Source organism: Nomascus leucogenys, chromosome 13 (assembly GCF_006542625.1).
Source record: "Nomascus leucogenys isolate Asia chromosome 13, Asia_NLE_v1, whole genome shotgun sequence".
Lineage (NCBI taxonomy): Eukaryota > Metazoa > Chordata > Mammalia > Primates > Hylobatidae > Nomascus > Nomascus leucogenys.
Genome location: NC_044393.1, coordinates 99211017 through 99224575, shown reverse-complemented (window position 1 = coordinate 99224575; position 13559 = coordinate 99211017). Strand labels below are relative to the sequence as shown.

Here is a 13559-nt window from a genome sequence, read left to right as displayed (position 1 = left end):
CACTGCAGGTGAGTGCCAAGCCGGAAGCGGGCTCCTGTTGAAGGCCCATACTCTCCCTGGCTGTATCCGCTTGGCTCCCTCCCTTCTCTGAACCTCAGTTTCCCCACTAGTGATGTGAAGGTGGCTCAGAGGCTCTGCACATAGTGAGCCCTCCAGCTCTCCCTCCCGGCTGAAGGCTGTACTTCTTCCACTCCCTCAGGCCAAGTAAGGGGCAGGTTTTCTCTTTCCTTGGCCTCTGGTGGGAAAGGAACTTTTCAAAATGGTCTCCCTCCCCTCAAATCCTGTCCTGAAACACAGGAAAGCCAAACATCCCCTGCTTCCTCCTGCCCAGGACACGGGGTCAGAAGTGACTGTGAGTGGCAGAGAGACTACAGGAGGCCCAAGTGCCCACTGCACTTCCTCAGAGCCAAATGGATCCTGACCGCAGGTCCCACGTCACCTTCAGAGCTGGGACAAACAACCCCTTCACCGAAGTCTAAACAGAGTGAGGGAGGCTTTGTTATACACTCGGAACATGCCGCCCCTTTCCAAGGAGAGGTTTATCCCCAGGAAGCACAGGACCCGGCTCCCAGCTGACACTGTGTTTATGTAACAGCCCAGGTCTGTTCGGCCCTGGGGCTGGGGGTGGAGGGCTCGGTCTCAGTCCAGCCTCAGATTGTGCTCGGAAACGCCCAGGGAGTCTGCGCCTCTCCCTCCTCGCAGAAAGAAGGTGGGGACGCTGCTTCGCAGGACAGAAGCAATATGGTTTGGCAGATGGAGAGGAGTTCTATCGCAGGAAGGATATAGGGCAGAAATTGGAGAAGGAGTGGTTTTTATTCTTTTGAAGACTGCCTACGGCAGAAAAGTGGGAACGCAAGAGGGGTGAGGTGGATAAAGATGACGGTGCCAGGAGAGGCTGGGCAGGGGGAAGGGAGGGAGAGCAGGGCAGCAGGGCACAGGAGTGGGGGCAGCAGGGCACAGGAGTGGGAACAGCAGGGCTGAGAACGGATGTGTGAGCCGCGGCTGGGTTGGTCTGGTGACAATGAGACACCGGCTCCCAGGATTTCATGAGGGTGAGGCCGAGCTTCCAGGCCTAGTAGATGGAACCATGGGGTATTTCCAAACCGCAATGGAGAAGTCGGTCAGGGGAGGGCTCTAGGAGGGGAAATTCTGCCTGTTGTGTTAAATTTAAGATCAGGCAAAAAATTCAAGGGCGCCCCAGGAATCAGCCTTCACATCACAAAAGATGCTCAACCAGAGGCTCCCCTGAGCTGGGGAGGAGGGGTCGCTGCTCATCAAGCTGGAGCCGGGGGAGCCCGGAAACCTCTCCCTGCTCTGGGAAAAGCTCGGAAGCAGATGTGCCCCCACCCTCCTGTGGCCAGCCCACGAGGCTTGTCGCCCTCCAGAAGGAGCTGGGGGAAGGTAAGCTTGGAGCAAATCAGGAACGTCTTTACTTCCTCCAAGGACAGTGAAGCTGCAGCAACGACGTCTCTCCCGCCTCCACCCTCTTCAGCTCTAAGAGGAAAAATTGGTCATCTCCTGTCTTTGGGGCCCAGGGCTCGCACAAATGCCATCTCCTAGTCCCCAGCCACAGCGGTGATTCAGGCCATTTACTCAGATCCACGTTAATGAGGTTTTTCTGTCACCTAATTAGTTCACAGAGAACTCAGCCTTGAGAGGAAAGAAATAAGAATAGGTTGGGAAAAGGCAGAAGGAAGTCAGACTGTCATGTCACAACAAAAGATAGGACCCAGCACCACATGGGGTCCCCCCAGACTCAATACTCCTTCCCCAGCTATGGGGACCTCTGAAAGCAGAAAGGGAGGTATTCAGGTGCACTCTCCCCCAGAACCTCAGGCAAGCAGATGAAGCTGGGAGTGGGGCCCTAACCTTAAGGCCCAAGTCATGGACAGGCCCCTGCCCATAACTCCATGTTATCGCAAAAAGCCTTGGCTCTCACTGCATTTCCACTGAGGCCAAACCCACCACCTGCCAGTGGGCGTCCCCTCTCAAACAGAGCTGGAGGAGGAAGCAGATGGCCCAGGGCGAGGCCCATCTGTCCGTGCCCGCTCGAAGGTCACCATGCCACTGGGGTGCCTGCGGGTACCGCCAGCACCCACCACACCAGGGCTTGCGAGGCATCTGCCAGCAGCGTGCCACCACTTCCTTTGCCCTCAGCGGTCGAAAGTCCAGGGCCTAAGGGCCCAGAGAAAAAAGCGCTAGGCAGCGCAGTGGCCGGGGGTTTCCGGTCCCCGACTCCGGGTGCGGTGTCCCTGGAGGTCAGTCAGCGCCCGGCTGCCCCGCAGCTGCCTCCAGACCGAGAAGCCGCGGATCCCCGTGGCGCTCATGACCCGGCCAAAGCGCGATGGACCTGCTGGCGCCTCCCACGCGGTCGCTGAGCCTCAGCCCAGCGCCAGGCCCGGCCCGCGCCCGCTTGGCCGCCGCGGCGTAGGGGGTGTGCGTCGGGAGAGGGCGCCGCGGCGAGCGCCACCCTCCGGGCCTGCGGGCGCTGGGCCCGGGAAGGCTGCCATCCACTAACGCGAGGCTCCGATCCCCCGCCCCACTGCGGAGCAGGGCCCGGGAAGCGGCTAAGCCTCCCCGGTCACGACCCCACCTCCCGGCAGCTGAAGCCCTCTGCCGCGCCCACCTTCCCCGGCCAGGCCTGGACAGATCTGGTCCCGGCCCCCCCAAGCGACACCACCTTCGCGCCCTGGAGCACAGTCAGCAGAAAACCCCCCACCCCAAAGTGTCCCCGAACGAGATACGGCGAAGCTGCCCGCCGGTTCTGCAGCACAGATCGGCAAACCTCGTGGCCTGGACCTCAAGCGCGCAAGGACCCCCGACAGGGAGAGCATGGCCAGACTGGCCCGTGGAGCCCTCGGCCGGCGCCGGAGAGGCCACCGCGCCCCGGCTCCCGTAGTCCCCGGCTCCGCTCACCCTCGATGGAGATGACGTGCTCCCGGATCTGGTTCTGCAGCGCCAAATCCTCGATGCGCTCGATCAGGTCGTAGATGGCGTAGATATTGGGATGCACGGACTCGAAGCGCTGGATCTCGGCCCGGATGGCCGCGGAGTTGGAGAGCGCGAACTGCTGGGGGGGCCCGCCGGCCAGCTGCTGCGAGGGGCCGCCGCCGCCCCCGGCCCCGGGCCCCGCGCCGCCGAACTGCCCGCCGCCCCCCGCGCTGCCGCCGCCCCCGCCGCCGCCGCCCCCCGGAGCCGCCAGGCTCTGCTGCTGCTGCGGGCTCTGCCCCCCGCCCGCCTGGAAGTTCATGGCTTCGGAGCCGTGGGGCCCGAAGCGGGCCCGGGGCGGCGCGGCGGAGGCGGCGGCGGCGGCGGCAAGCGGGCGCGCGGGGCTGGCGGGGCCGGCGGGGCCGGGACTACTGGGCTGGCGGCGCGGGACTAGCGCATGGAGCCGGGCGCCGGGGGCCGGAGGCCGAGGCCAGGAGGCGCCGCCGCGCACGCTGTGGCCGCCGCTGCCGAGCGCTTCCCGGCGCCGTGATCCCGCTGGCTCGGAGCAGCCTCCAGCGGCAACAACAACGGGACCGGGAGCGCGCGGCCCTGGCCCTCCCCCCGCGTCATGCGCACGCACCGCCGCCCCCGCCGCTCCGGCACACGCAGCCCGAGCCCCCCTCCCCGCCGCCCCCGCCCCTCCTGCGCGCCGGCCCGGGCGCCCCCGCCCCTCGCTCGCTCGCTGGCTCTGCAGCCTCCACCCCCGAGCCGCGCGCTCCAGCCCTGGCGCCCCGGCCCCTCCCACTCAGCCTCGGCCCTTCCGCCTCCTCACCAGCCCCCACCCGCATTGCCTCGAGGGCCACCCTCTCGGAGGAGACAGCTGCCCTGGACTCCTCCCGCGCCCGGCTGTCGCTTTCGCCTCCCTGCGCTGATCTGGGCGGGGTGTCGGATCTCTAGGCAATGCCCAAACAGTGCCCTGCGCCTGAGGGTGCTGCTGACCGAGGCTGATTGGCCGAGGAGTCCGCCCAGGCCCAGCTGCTCCTCGCTTACAGCGTCCCGCCTTCAGTGCGGCATAGGCTCCCCTGTCCCCAGGCTCCGAGGTCAGCCCTAGAGACCACCCTGCTGCCGGAGTTTTCTCCCTGGCTCCCTGCCCGGGCTCTCCACTGCCGGCTGCAGCTCAGAGGCTGGGATGGGTTCTGGGCTGCTATTTCCAGTTCTCTCTGAGCGCTTCATCATCGGCGGGCTCCTGGAAATGACACTTTGAACAAACTCGTGCCTACTCTTACCTTCTTGTGATCGGCCTGTCCTAAAAGACCCTCCCCCTGCCGGACTTGGGAGATTAGCTAAATGCTACCCGACCCCATTGGTACATAGAGGAAGAAGAGGGAGGGTTGAAATATTATATGCCTTTCTCCCCTACTCATACTATTGGAGAGACCAACCAAAGCCCACGCAGCTCTCAATTTTTCTTGTCTTCACCCCTTGTCCATCTTGTCCTTTCACTCCCTCTAGGGCCAGGGAGCTCCCTGCATTGTCCCAGTTCTCTGCAGTCCCATTGCCAAAGTGGGCTGCAGTTCTGTTAGCCCCCTCCCCTCCACCAACACACACACGTTTCCTAAAACCTACAAGGGGTGACATTTGCAGAGCAGTGGCTGCAGCCAATAAATCTGCCAGAGATGTTCCAGAGTATCTGCTACCCCCAGATATCCTTGGGCATCAGTGATACACATCGTCCTTCTTACACACACTTCCACTTCCCTGGCCAAGCTGGATCTTTTCCCAGCATGAAGCTGTCCACTGTTTGATTACCCACGCAACTCAGCCCCAGTCCCAACCCAGTCACTATTCCCGAGTTCCCTGTACCTTCCAAAGCACCTGGTGCAAGCTAATCAACACACAGGGTCTCCTAAGCTCCTGAGGAACCTATGTTTCTATCTCCCTGCATAACCTTAAGGATATCTTGTGCCCTCTCTGGGTTTCATCTGCAAAATATAGTGGTTGAACAGAAAACCTAGTTCTGATGTTGTATAATTCTAAAAGTAACATCCAACATCTCTTTTAGATGCTTAATTAGAATTGACAGCAGGAAGCAGCACCAGGTATACCTCCCAAGAGAGACACTAAGAGCAAAGAGCTCCTCAAATGTGTTGCCCCAGCAACTAGCACACACCTGTTATAGCACTGATGGGCTGTTCACACGTCTAGCTCTTCTACTAGTATATGGAGCCACATGAGGGCAGGAAGAGGGTCTGATTCACCGTTTTATTCCCAGTATCTTGCACAATGCCTGGGATATAGTGTGTGTGTGTGTGTGTGTGTGTATAAATTTTTTTTGAGCAGAGTCTCACTCTGTCACCCAGGCTGGAGTGCAGTGGCTCGATCTCAGCTCACTGCAACCTCCACCTCCCGCGTTCAAGTGATTCTCCTGCCTCAGCCTCCCCAGTAGCTGGGATTACAGGCACCGCCATCACGCCCAACTAATTTTTTTTTTTTTTTTTTTTTTTTTTAGTAGAGACAGGGTTTTACCATGTTGGCCAGGCTGGTCTCGAACTCCTGAACTCAGTGATCCGCCTGCCTCAGCCTCTCAAAGTGCCAGGATTACAGGCGTGAGCCACTGCGCCTGGCCATAGCATATCTTTTAAAAAATATGTTAGTAGAATAAATGAATGAACAGGAGGGATGGAACTAGAGATAGGTTAGTTCTGTATGGTATCAATCTAGACTGACATTCCTAAGGCAATATTTGGGCCACTTGCTCCCACAGTAGGCAAGAACTATGGGAAGACTAGGATAGATTATTTTAAATCAAGACTGGCCTGTAAAAACCAGGATGTGAGATCCCCGTGGCTACAGGAGCCCAGAGGGAAAAATCCAGATATCCACAGGCCTGGGATTCAATGCCATCCATATAGTAACACACCAAAGACCCGATTCCTGAGACCAGGTTTGGGTGGAGGTGAGCGAATAGCTACTGTGTGACATGTACCTTAGTTTTTACACTTTTTAATAAAGCATCTAATTTCTTCCTTATGATTGACTTGCGAGGTATGTTTTAGAAAGGAAGAAATTAATGTTCAGAGAGATTCAATAACCCACCCAAGGTCATATAGCTGAGAAGCACAGGATAAGGGATCAGGATTTGTGCCAGGTTCCAAGGTCTATGCTTCTTTCACAGTCTTGAAGGGGCTGTGGAGTCCCGAAGGTGGAGGAGGGGACCAAGGAAAGGGGCAGCCCTGAGGATGGGTATCCCTAGCCAGCCTGGTGGGGCAGCCCATGGATATTGGGGCTCTGGGCTGAAGAATTAATTTTGGTGGCCAAAATGCCTTCTGGCGTCCACTCTGACATAAGGGTAGGGGCCACCTGAGTTCCTCAGAGCCTTCCTCACTGCATCACGAACACGGGTGCTCTGACGTGCTCCAGCTGACGTCGGTATCTGGTGTGACAGATGCTCTGGCTGTTAACAGGGGAGAGGGCGGACCCTGGTGCCGCCCAAACCTCTAGGGGGTAGCACAACCCCCCCAAAGCCGCCCCCGCCGGCCCCTTAGCGATCTGCAGGCGCAGAGAACCGCGGGTGGAGCCCCGCACGTGGGTCCGCAGGGCGGAGGGCGGGGATAGCGTGGCGCCGGACTACAAGTTCCACAATGCCCCGGGCCGCGGCGGCGGGGAAGGAGGGGTGCTTCAGGTGCCTGCGACCTCCGCGCCTCCCGCCCGGAAGTGCCCGAGGGGCCGCGATGGAGCTGGGGGAGCCGGGCGGTGAGTCCCCGCGCCGTGACCGCGCCCACCCCGCCACCCAGGGCCCCGGTCGGGCCCCGCCCGCCCTGCCCGGGATCGCCGTGCCCTCCTGCGGCTCCGGGGGGCGGGAAGGTGGGAGGGGTGATGAGGGGTGGGGGTGGGGAACGTGAAGTCTCGGATTCCGGGCGGGATCTGGCAGCCCCCGGGGCTTGGAGAGACTTCCAGAGGAGGCGCGGAGTTAGGCCTCCGCGGAGTGTGGTTGAGGGGACCTGGAGGGGGCCGAGCTGGGTGGGTGGTGACGCTCGGTGGCTCCAGATTGCCCAGGGGCGGAGTTTGACGTTTGCTGTGGGGGAAGCCTGGGAAGCAGTCCTGTGCCGCGGGTGGGGTTTAGGTGAACCGTAACGCGGGGGGTGGGGGGTGGGGGCACAGAGGCTCTACCCCCACCTCGGAGAAACTTTAGCAACGGAGTAGATGTGCCTGGGGTGAAGTCGGTGAAGGAGTAGACACACTGGGGTGAAGTCGGCAGGCGAATAGATACGCTTGGGGGTGAAGTTTGGTTGGGGTGAAGTTTAGGAGAGGCGTTGCTTAGGCCCTTACCTTGGGATAGGGTTTGGGTGAGTTGGGAGCTGGTTGAAGACCTCGAGCTCAGATAACAGAAAGTTAGGACTTGGGATTCGGCGATGGGAAGGGGCACCCGGAGGCAAGTTTGGGGCGACTGGGAGGCAGAGCAGCCGGTACCCTGGGGTGGGTGAGGACGGAGGCTGAGGACGGCGGGAGCATCGCGGTGGGGTGAGGGCAGGACCCTGTGGAGGTTCTAGGGCTCCTGGCCAGGGGGCCCGGGCCTCACGGGCTCTTTGTGCCTCTCCAGCTCGGTAGCGCGGCGGGCAAGGCAGGCGCCATGACCCTGATTGAAGGGGTGGGTGATGAGGTGACCGTCCTTTTCTCGGTGCTTGCCTGCCTTCTGGTGCTGGCCCTCGCCTGGGTCTCAACGCACACCGCTGAGGGCGGGGACCCACTGCCCCAGCCGTCAGGGACCCCAACGCCATCCCAGCCCAGCGCAGCCATGGCAGCTACCGACAGCATGAGAAGGGAGGCCCCAGGGGCAGAGACCCCCAGCCTGAGACACAGAGGTCAAGCTGCACAGCCAGAGCCCAGCACGGGGTTCACAGCAACACCGCCAGCCCCGGACTCCCCGCAGGAGCCCCTCGTGCTACGGCTGAAATTCCTCAATGACTCAGAGCAGGTGGCCAGGGCCTGGCCCCACGACACCATTGGCTCCTTGAAAAGGTAAGTAGGTCAAGAGGCAGGAGCAATGCTAAAGACAGGGGTTGGGGGAGTGGTTGCAGAACGCCCCCGGAGACACCTAAGACCCAGCCCTCCTTTATACTGGAGGCGCTGAGCGCTCCAGATCACAGCTGCACTTGTTCCCCTGGCAGACGTTCCCTCCCAGGCCAGGGCCGGTGTGGTGTGGAGGGCAGGGGGAGGGTGGGAGTGCTGTTCCGGGGCCAGGGACTAGGATTGCCTGAGGCCTGCTCTCTTACCCAGGTCCCTCTCTCCTCAGGACCCAGTTTCCCGGCCGGGAACAGCAGGTGCGACTCATCTACCAAGGGCAGCTGCTAGGCGACGACACCCAGACCCTGGGCAGCCTTCACCTCCCTCGCAACTGCGTTCTCCACTGCCACGTGTCCACGAGAGTCGGTCCCCCAAATCCCCCCTGCCCGCCGGGGTCCGAGCCCGGCCCCTCCGGGCTGGAAATCGGCAGCCTGCTGCTGCCTCTGCTGCTCCTGCTGCTGCTGCTGCTGTGGTACTGCCAGATCCAGTACCGGCCCTTCTTTCCCCTGACCGCCACTCTGGGCCTGGCCGGCTTCACCCTGCTCCTCAGTCTCCTGGCCTTTGCCATGTACCGCCCGTAGTGCCTCCGCGGGCGCTTGGCAGCGTCGCCGGCCCCTCCGGACCTTGCTCCCCGCGCCGCGGCGGGAGCTGCTGCCTGCCCAGGCCCGCCTCTCCGACCTGCCTCTTCCCGCTGCCCTGGAGCCCAGCCCTGCGCCGCAGAGGACTCCGGGGGCTGGGGGAGGCCCCGCCCTGTGACCGCCGGGGCTCGGGGCCACCTCCCGGGGCTGCTGGCCCTCAGCTCGCACTGGGAGTGGGCTCCTCGGGGTCGGGCATCTGCTGTCGCTGCCTCGGCCCCGGGCAGAGCCGGGCCGCCCCCGGGGCCGGTCTTAGCGTTCTGCCGGAGGACCCAGCCGCCTCCAATCCCTGACCGCTCCTTGGGCTGAGTTGGGGACGCCAGGACGGTGGGAGGCTGGTGAAGGGGAGCGGGGAGGGGCAGAGGAGTTCCCCGGAACCTGTGCAGATTAAAGTAACTGTGAAGTTTTCACTCTTGCAGTGTGTCTGAGTGTGTGCGGGCTGGCGGGCGGGGAGCCCTCGCTCCTTGGGAGAGAAGGGCACGGACTGCGCCCTCGACTCTGGCCCACCGCCTTGCCTTCTCCCCCGCGTTCTGCTCTGGCTTTGGCGCCGGCCTCCGTGGTCCCGCCCCCGGCGCCGCGCGCGCACTTCTCGCGGGCGGGGCTCGCGGCTCCCTGGCTCGCAGTGCCTGCCGGGAGCCACGTCTCCGAGGGCCGATAGTTGCTTCGGGATTGGCGTCCGGGCGGCTATCTAGGGGCTGCTGGGAAGATGGCGGACTCGGTGGCCAGCCGATGAGGAGGCCGCGGGGGGAACCTGGCCCCCGGGCCCCGAGACCGACTGAGGGAGCGACCTGCGCAGGGCCCGGGGAGTCATGTAGGGGTGGCGCCTGCGGGGAGGGCTGCGGGAGGGCAGCGGGAGCTGGTGTTAGCGGCAGCGGCCACGGTCTCCTGGCGTCCCTGGGCCGGGGTGGGTGTGGGGGCCCCCGACTTCGCCGACTCCGCGCCATCGCAAAGCGGTGCACTCGGGCTCCACGCGCGCCCTGCGAGGTGGGCGCTGCGTTTTCATTTCACGGGTGAGGAGACTTAGAGAGACGAAGCCACTTGTCCAAGGTCACGCCGCTGGTGAGTGGGAGCGCCCAGCATGGAACCCAGCACCGTCCAGCCGCGGAACCCGCGTTCCACCCTCTGCCGCCGCCGCCTCCTGCGGGAGAGGGAGGTGGTCGGGAGAGTGCACGCCGGTGCCGCCTGGGGTCCAGACTGGGCGCGACCACTAACCCGGTTAATGACCTCGGGCTTAACTTAACCCCTTCGCTGCTCTGGGCCTGCGTTTCTCCACCGGTGAAATGAGGTAATGCCAGCCCTGCCTACTCTTCATGGGCGTGTAAGGAGCATCAGAGATGGTGCATGTGGAATTGCTTTGCAAGTAGCGCTGCGCTGAGCGCACTGAGGATTATGATTGCTGTTTCAAAGGAAGGAGGCAGAGGGGCGGGGTGGGGAAGAGGCCCAGAGCAGTCACAAACGCTTGCTCTGACCACAGGCCCCCTAAATGAGGAGTGAGGTAAGGAGTAGGTAGCAGGTCTTTCTCCCGTTTGGAGAAAACCTCACCCCCTTTTTTGGGCTGCCCCTCAGGGTCTCCATCACCCAACTCCATGCTTCGAGTCCTGCTCTCTGCTCAGACCTCCCCTGCTCGGCTGTCTGGTCTGCTGCTGATCCCTCCAGTACAGCCCTGCTGTTTGGGGCCCAGCAAATGGGGGGACCGGCCTCTTGGAGGAGGCCCCAGTGCAGGTCCTGTGCAAGGACTGCAGCGGCTTCTGGAACAGGCGAAGAGCCCCGGGGAGCTGCTGCGCTGGCTGGGCCAGAACCCCACCAAGGTGCGCGCCCACCACTACTCGGTGGCGCTTCGTCGTCTGGGCCAGCTCTTGGGGTCTCGGCCACGGCCCCCTCCTGTGGAGCAGGCCACACTGCAGGACTTGAGTCAGCTCATCATCCGAAACTGTCCCTCCTTTGACATTCACACCATCCACGTGTGTCTGCACCTTGCAGTCTTACTTGGTGAGGACGGGCTTGAGGTGGGCGCCTGGGGGGCTAGGTGTTAATGAAGAATAGGGAGAACAGTAGAGGACCACGGACAGAGACCCAGCCTCTCAGGCGTTTGCCCAGGAACGCTTGCTCCTGCTCCCGTCCTGTGTCTGCGGCAGACATCATGAGTCGAACGCACTCCTTCCAGCCTCGCTAGGGTGCCACCCCAGATTCCTGCTAATAGAGTGCCCTAGGAAGCCACCATAATTTGTCACAATTGGTACGAGATGAAAGCCTATTTGCCGTCTTTGTATGTACTCCCTACAGACCGTTTTGATACCTCATAGCCACATGATACTTTACATTTCTCTAGTGTTTGCACTTAAACTCTAGCACACCTTCCCGCTCAGGAAACGGAGAGGAGAAAGGTGGAGAATTCACCAAGTAACCCCATGATAAGAACAGCAGCACAGCTCTGTTACCAGGCTGCCTTTTACCTCTCCCCCTCAGGCTTTCCATCTGATGGTCGCCTGGTGTGTGCCCTGGAACAGGAGCGAAGGCTCCGCCTCCCTCCGAAGCCACCTCCCCCTTTGCAGCCCCTTCTCCGAGGTGGGCAAGGGTTGGAAGCTGCTCTAAGCTGCCCCCGTTTTCTGCGGTATCCACGGCAGCATCTGATCAGCAGCCTGGCAGGTGCTGGAGGGGGTTAAAATCAGATGGGGGTGGGGAGGGTTGACAGGAGGAGGAAGGTGGGCTCAGTTGGCTGGGTTGAGGTGGAATTGAGCCAGCTGGAGGTCCGGCCGAGGCCCAGCGTGACAGGCTGTTCTTCACAGAGGCAAGGCCAGAGGAACTGACTCCCCACGTGATGGTGCTCCTGGCCCAGCACCTGGCCCGGCACCGGTTGCGGGAGCCCCAGCTTCTGGAAGCCATTGCCCACTTCCTGGTGGTTCAGGAAACCCAGCTCAGCAGCAAGGTGGGCTTGCCACCCACCATCCAGTGCATCTCTGTCATTCTCAGGGACCTTGTCAGGCCCAGCGCCCCATGCAGCTCGGCTATCTTTTCCTGAAGCAGACGCACCCTCTCTGTCCCCTGGGACCTGCATCTTTTCCTACACCCTTTCTGTGGCTTGCCTACCTCCTGTCACCAGCATGCATTCCTGGAACTCTGCAGTTTCCCAAAGTACTCCTAGCAGCATCCTAGCTCCACCCATCCCACTCCTTGAAGTCTTCGGGGCCAGACCCCACAGAGATGTCCCCTCTGCCTGTCTGGTGATTAGTCATGTGCAGCTCGTGACTGCTTTGCTGTTGAACTGTGAGGCCGGAGGGACTGTCCTGTCTTTACAGCAGTGTTACAAACTTGAGGGCTAAGCCTCTCTAAGGCTTAGCTTGTAAAAGATGACTGCAGAAGTACTTCACGCTGGGTAATGAACTGCTCTTCCTCCACAGGTGGTACAGAAGTTGGTCCTGCCCTTTGGGCGGCTGAACTACCTGCCCCTGGAACAGCAGTTTATGCCCTGCCTTGAGAGGATCCTGGCTCGGGAAGCAGGGGTGGCACCCCTGGCTACAGTCAACATCTTGATGTCACTGTGCCAACTGCGGTGCCTGCCCTTCAGAGCCCTGCACTTTGTTTTTTCCCCTGGCTTCATCAACTACATCAGTGGTACGCAGCCAGGATGGCTGGCTGGGCCCCTGAGGGCTGGAGAGGCAGGGGAGCAGGGTGGCCTGCAACCCAGAGCCCCAGTCCCTGCCTCCCCACAGGCACCCCTCATGCTCTGATTGTGCGTCGCTACCTCTCCCTGCTGGACACGGCCGTGGAGCTGGAGCTCCCAGGATACCGGGGTCCCCGCCTTCCCCGAAGGCAGCAAGTGCCCATCTTTCCCCAGCCTCTCATCACCGACCGTGCCCGCTGCAAGTACAGGTGGATGGGGCAGCCTGGGGCAAGGGGAGGGGCCAGCCTGGGACCAGCAGAGTGGAAAAGCCAGAGGGACCATGAAGCGCCAAAGCTAGGGAGCTCTTGGCCGCCATAAAACTGGGCCCTGAAGCAGCAGGGCTTTGCCCAGGGTGGTGGCACTAGACTGGGACAGACTAGGATGAGGTGCCGGGCCCTTCCTGCTACTGGTGTCCTTTCTCCTCAGTCACAAGGACATAGTAGCTGAGGGGTTGCGCCAGCTGCTGGGGGAGGAGAAATACCGCCAGGACCTGACTGTGCCTCCAGGCTACTGCACAGGTGAGCAAGGGGTAGGCGGCAGGCCCAGGGAGACGGAGCCCTGGCTAAGGCTGCTGGCCCTGCTCCCCCTCCAGACTTCCTGCTGTGCGTCAGCAGCTCTGGTGCTGTGCTTCCCGTGAGGACCCAGGACCCCTTTCTGCCATACCCACCAAGGTCCTGCCCACAGGGCCAGGCTGCCTCTAGCCCCACTACTCGAGACCCTGCCCAGAGGTAAGGGAGGCCGGGTGGGGGAGCCCTGGCCACCTTGCCCGCCATGCCCTGAGCCACGTCCCTCCCCCTGCAGGGTGGTGCTGGTGTTGCGGGAACGCTGGCATTTCTGCCGGGACGGCAGGGTGCTGCTGGGCTCGAGGGCCCTGAGGGAGCGGCACCTAGGCCTGATGGGCTACCAGCTCCTGCCGGTGAGTGGCCCTGGCCTGGCCCGTGGCGCATCCTCACTCCCCGCCTGCGGGTAACCTGCCGCCCTCTCCTGTCCCCACAGCTACCCTTCGAGGAACTGGAGTCCCAGAGAGGCCTGCCCCAGCTCAAGAGCTACCTGAGGCAGAAGCTCCAGGGCCTGGGCCTGCGCTGGGGGCCCGAAGGGGGCTGAGGGGATGATGTGGGGTTCAGGATGGCCCCCCCATGGGGGGTGGATGATTTGCACTTTGGTTCCCTATGTTTTGATTTCTCATTAAAGTTCCTTTCCTTCCCCGTTGTGAATCTTTTTGGGATGGGGAGCAGAGCTGGGTCCCCCACCTCTTTTCCATTCATGCCCCC

The 13559-nt window shown here is 62.0% G+C and overlaps 3 protein-coding genes across 14 annotated transcripts in view; 2 read left to right on the top strand and 1 right to left on the bottom strand.

Moving 5' to 3' along the window:
* The window catches only part of AGAP3 (ArfGAP with GTPase domain, ankyrin repeat and PH domain 3), a 59318-nt gene extending 55726 nt beyond the window's left edge, over positions 1–3592 (bottom strand). The window contains exon 1 of one of the 5 annotated variants that reach the window (XM_030826171.1): positions 2917–3592. In XM_030826171.1, coding sequence (XP_030682031.1) covers positions 2917–3250 — 334 coding nt within the window. In that variant the 5' untranslated portion in view covers positions 3251–3592. The remainder of the gene's footprint in view (positions 1–2916) is intronic. The other 4 variants (XM_030826172.1, XM_030826173.1, XM_030826176.1 and 1 more) reach the window with 4 other exon arrangements.
* Positions 3593–6371: 2779 nt separating this feature from the next.
* Positions 6372–9037, top strand: TMUB1 (transmembrane and ubiquitin like domain containing 1). 2 transcript variants are annotated; one of them, XM_003270923.3, is made up of 3 exons: positions 6372–6681; positions 7529–7947; positions 8222–9037. In XM_003270923.3, exons 2-3 carry the CDS (start codon positions 7559–7561, stop codon positions 8571–8573), a joined length of 741 nt encoding a protein of 246 aa, XP_003270971.1. In that variant the 5' UTR covers positions 6372–6681; positions 7529–7558; the 3' UTR covers positions 8574–9037. The 2 variants fall into 2 exon arrangements, with proteins under 2 accessions (XP_003270971.1, XP_030682044.1); XM_030826184.1 differs by lacking the exon at positions 6372–6681 and adding an exon at positions 6718–6948.
* A 208-nt stretch (positions 9038–9245) lies between these two features.
* On the top strand, positions 9246–13496 carry FASTK (Fas activated serine/threonine kinase). 7 transcript variants are annotated; one of them, XM_012512192.2, is made up of 10 exons: positions 9246–9438; positions 10194–10616; positions 11094–11192; positions 11414–11553; positions 12026–12239; positions 12338–12497; positions 12715–12806; positions 12881–13016; positions 13090–13204; positions 13285–13496. In XM_012512192.2, the coding sequence occupies exons 1-10, from the start codon at positions 9357–9359 to the stop codon at positions 13390–13392; spliced, it is 1569 nt and encodes a 522-aa protein (XP_012367646.1). In that variant the 5' UTR covers positions 9246–9356; the 3' UTR covers positions 13393–13496. The 7 variants fall into 7 exon arrangements, with proteins under 7 accessions (XP_012367646.1, XP_012367645.1, XP_012367647.1 ...); XM_012512191.2 differs by having other exon boundaries at positions 11094–11273; XM_030826180.1 differs by having other exon boundaries at positions 9255–9912; positions 11094–11273.
* Positions 13497–13559: the final 63 nt, after the last annotated feature.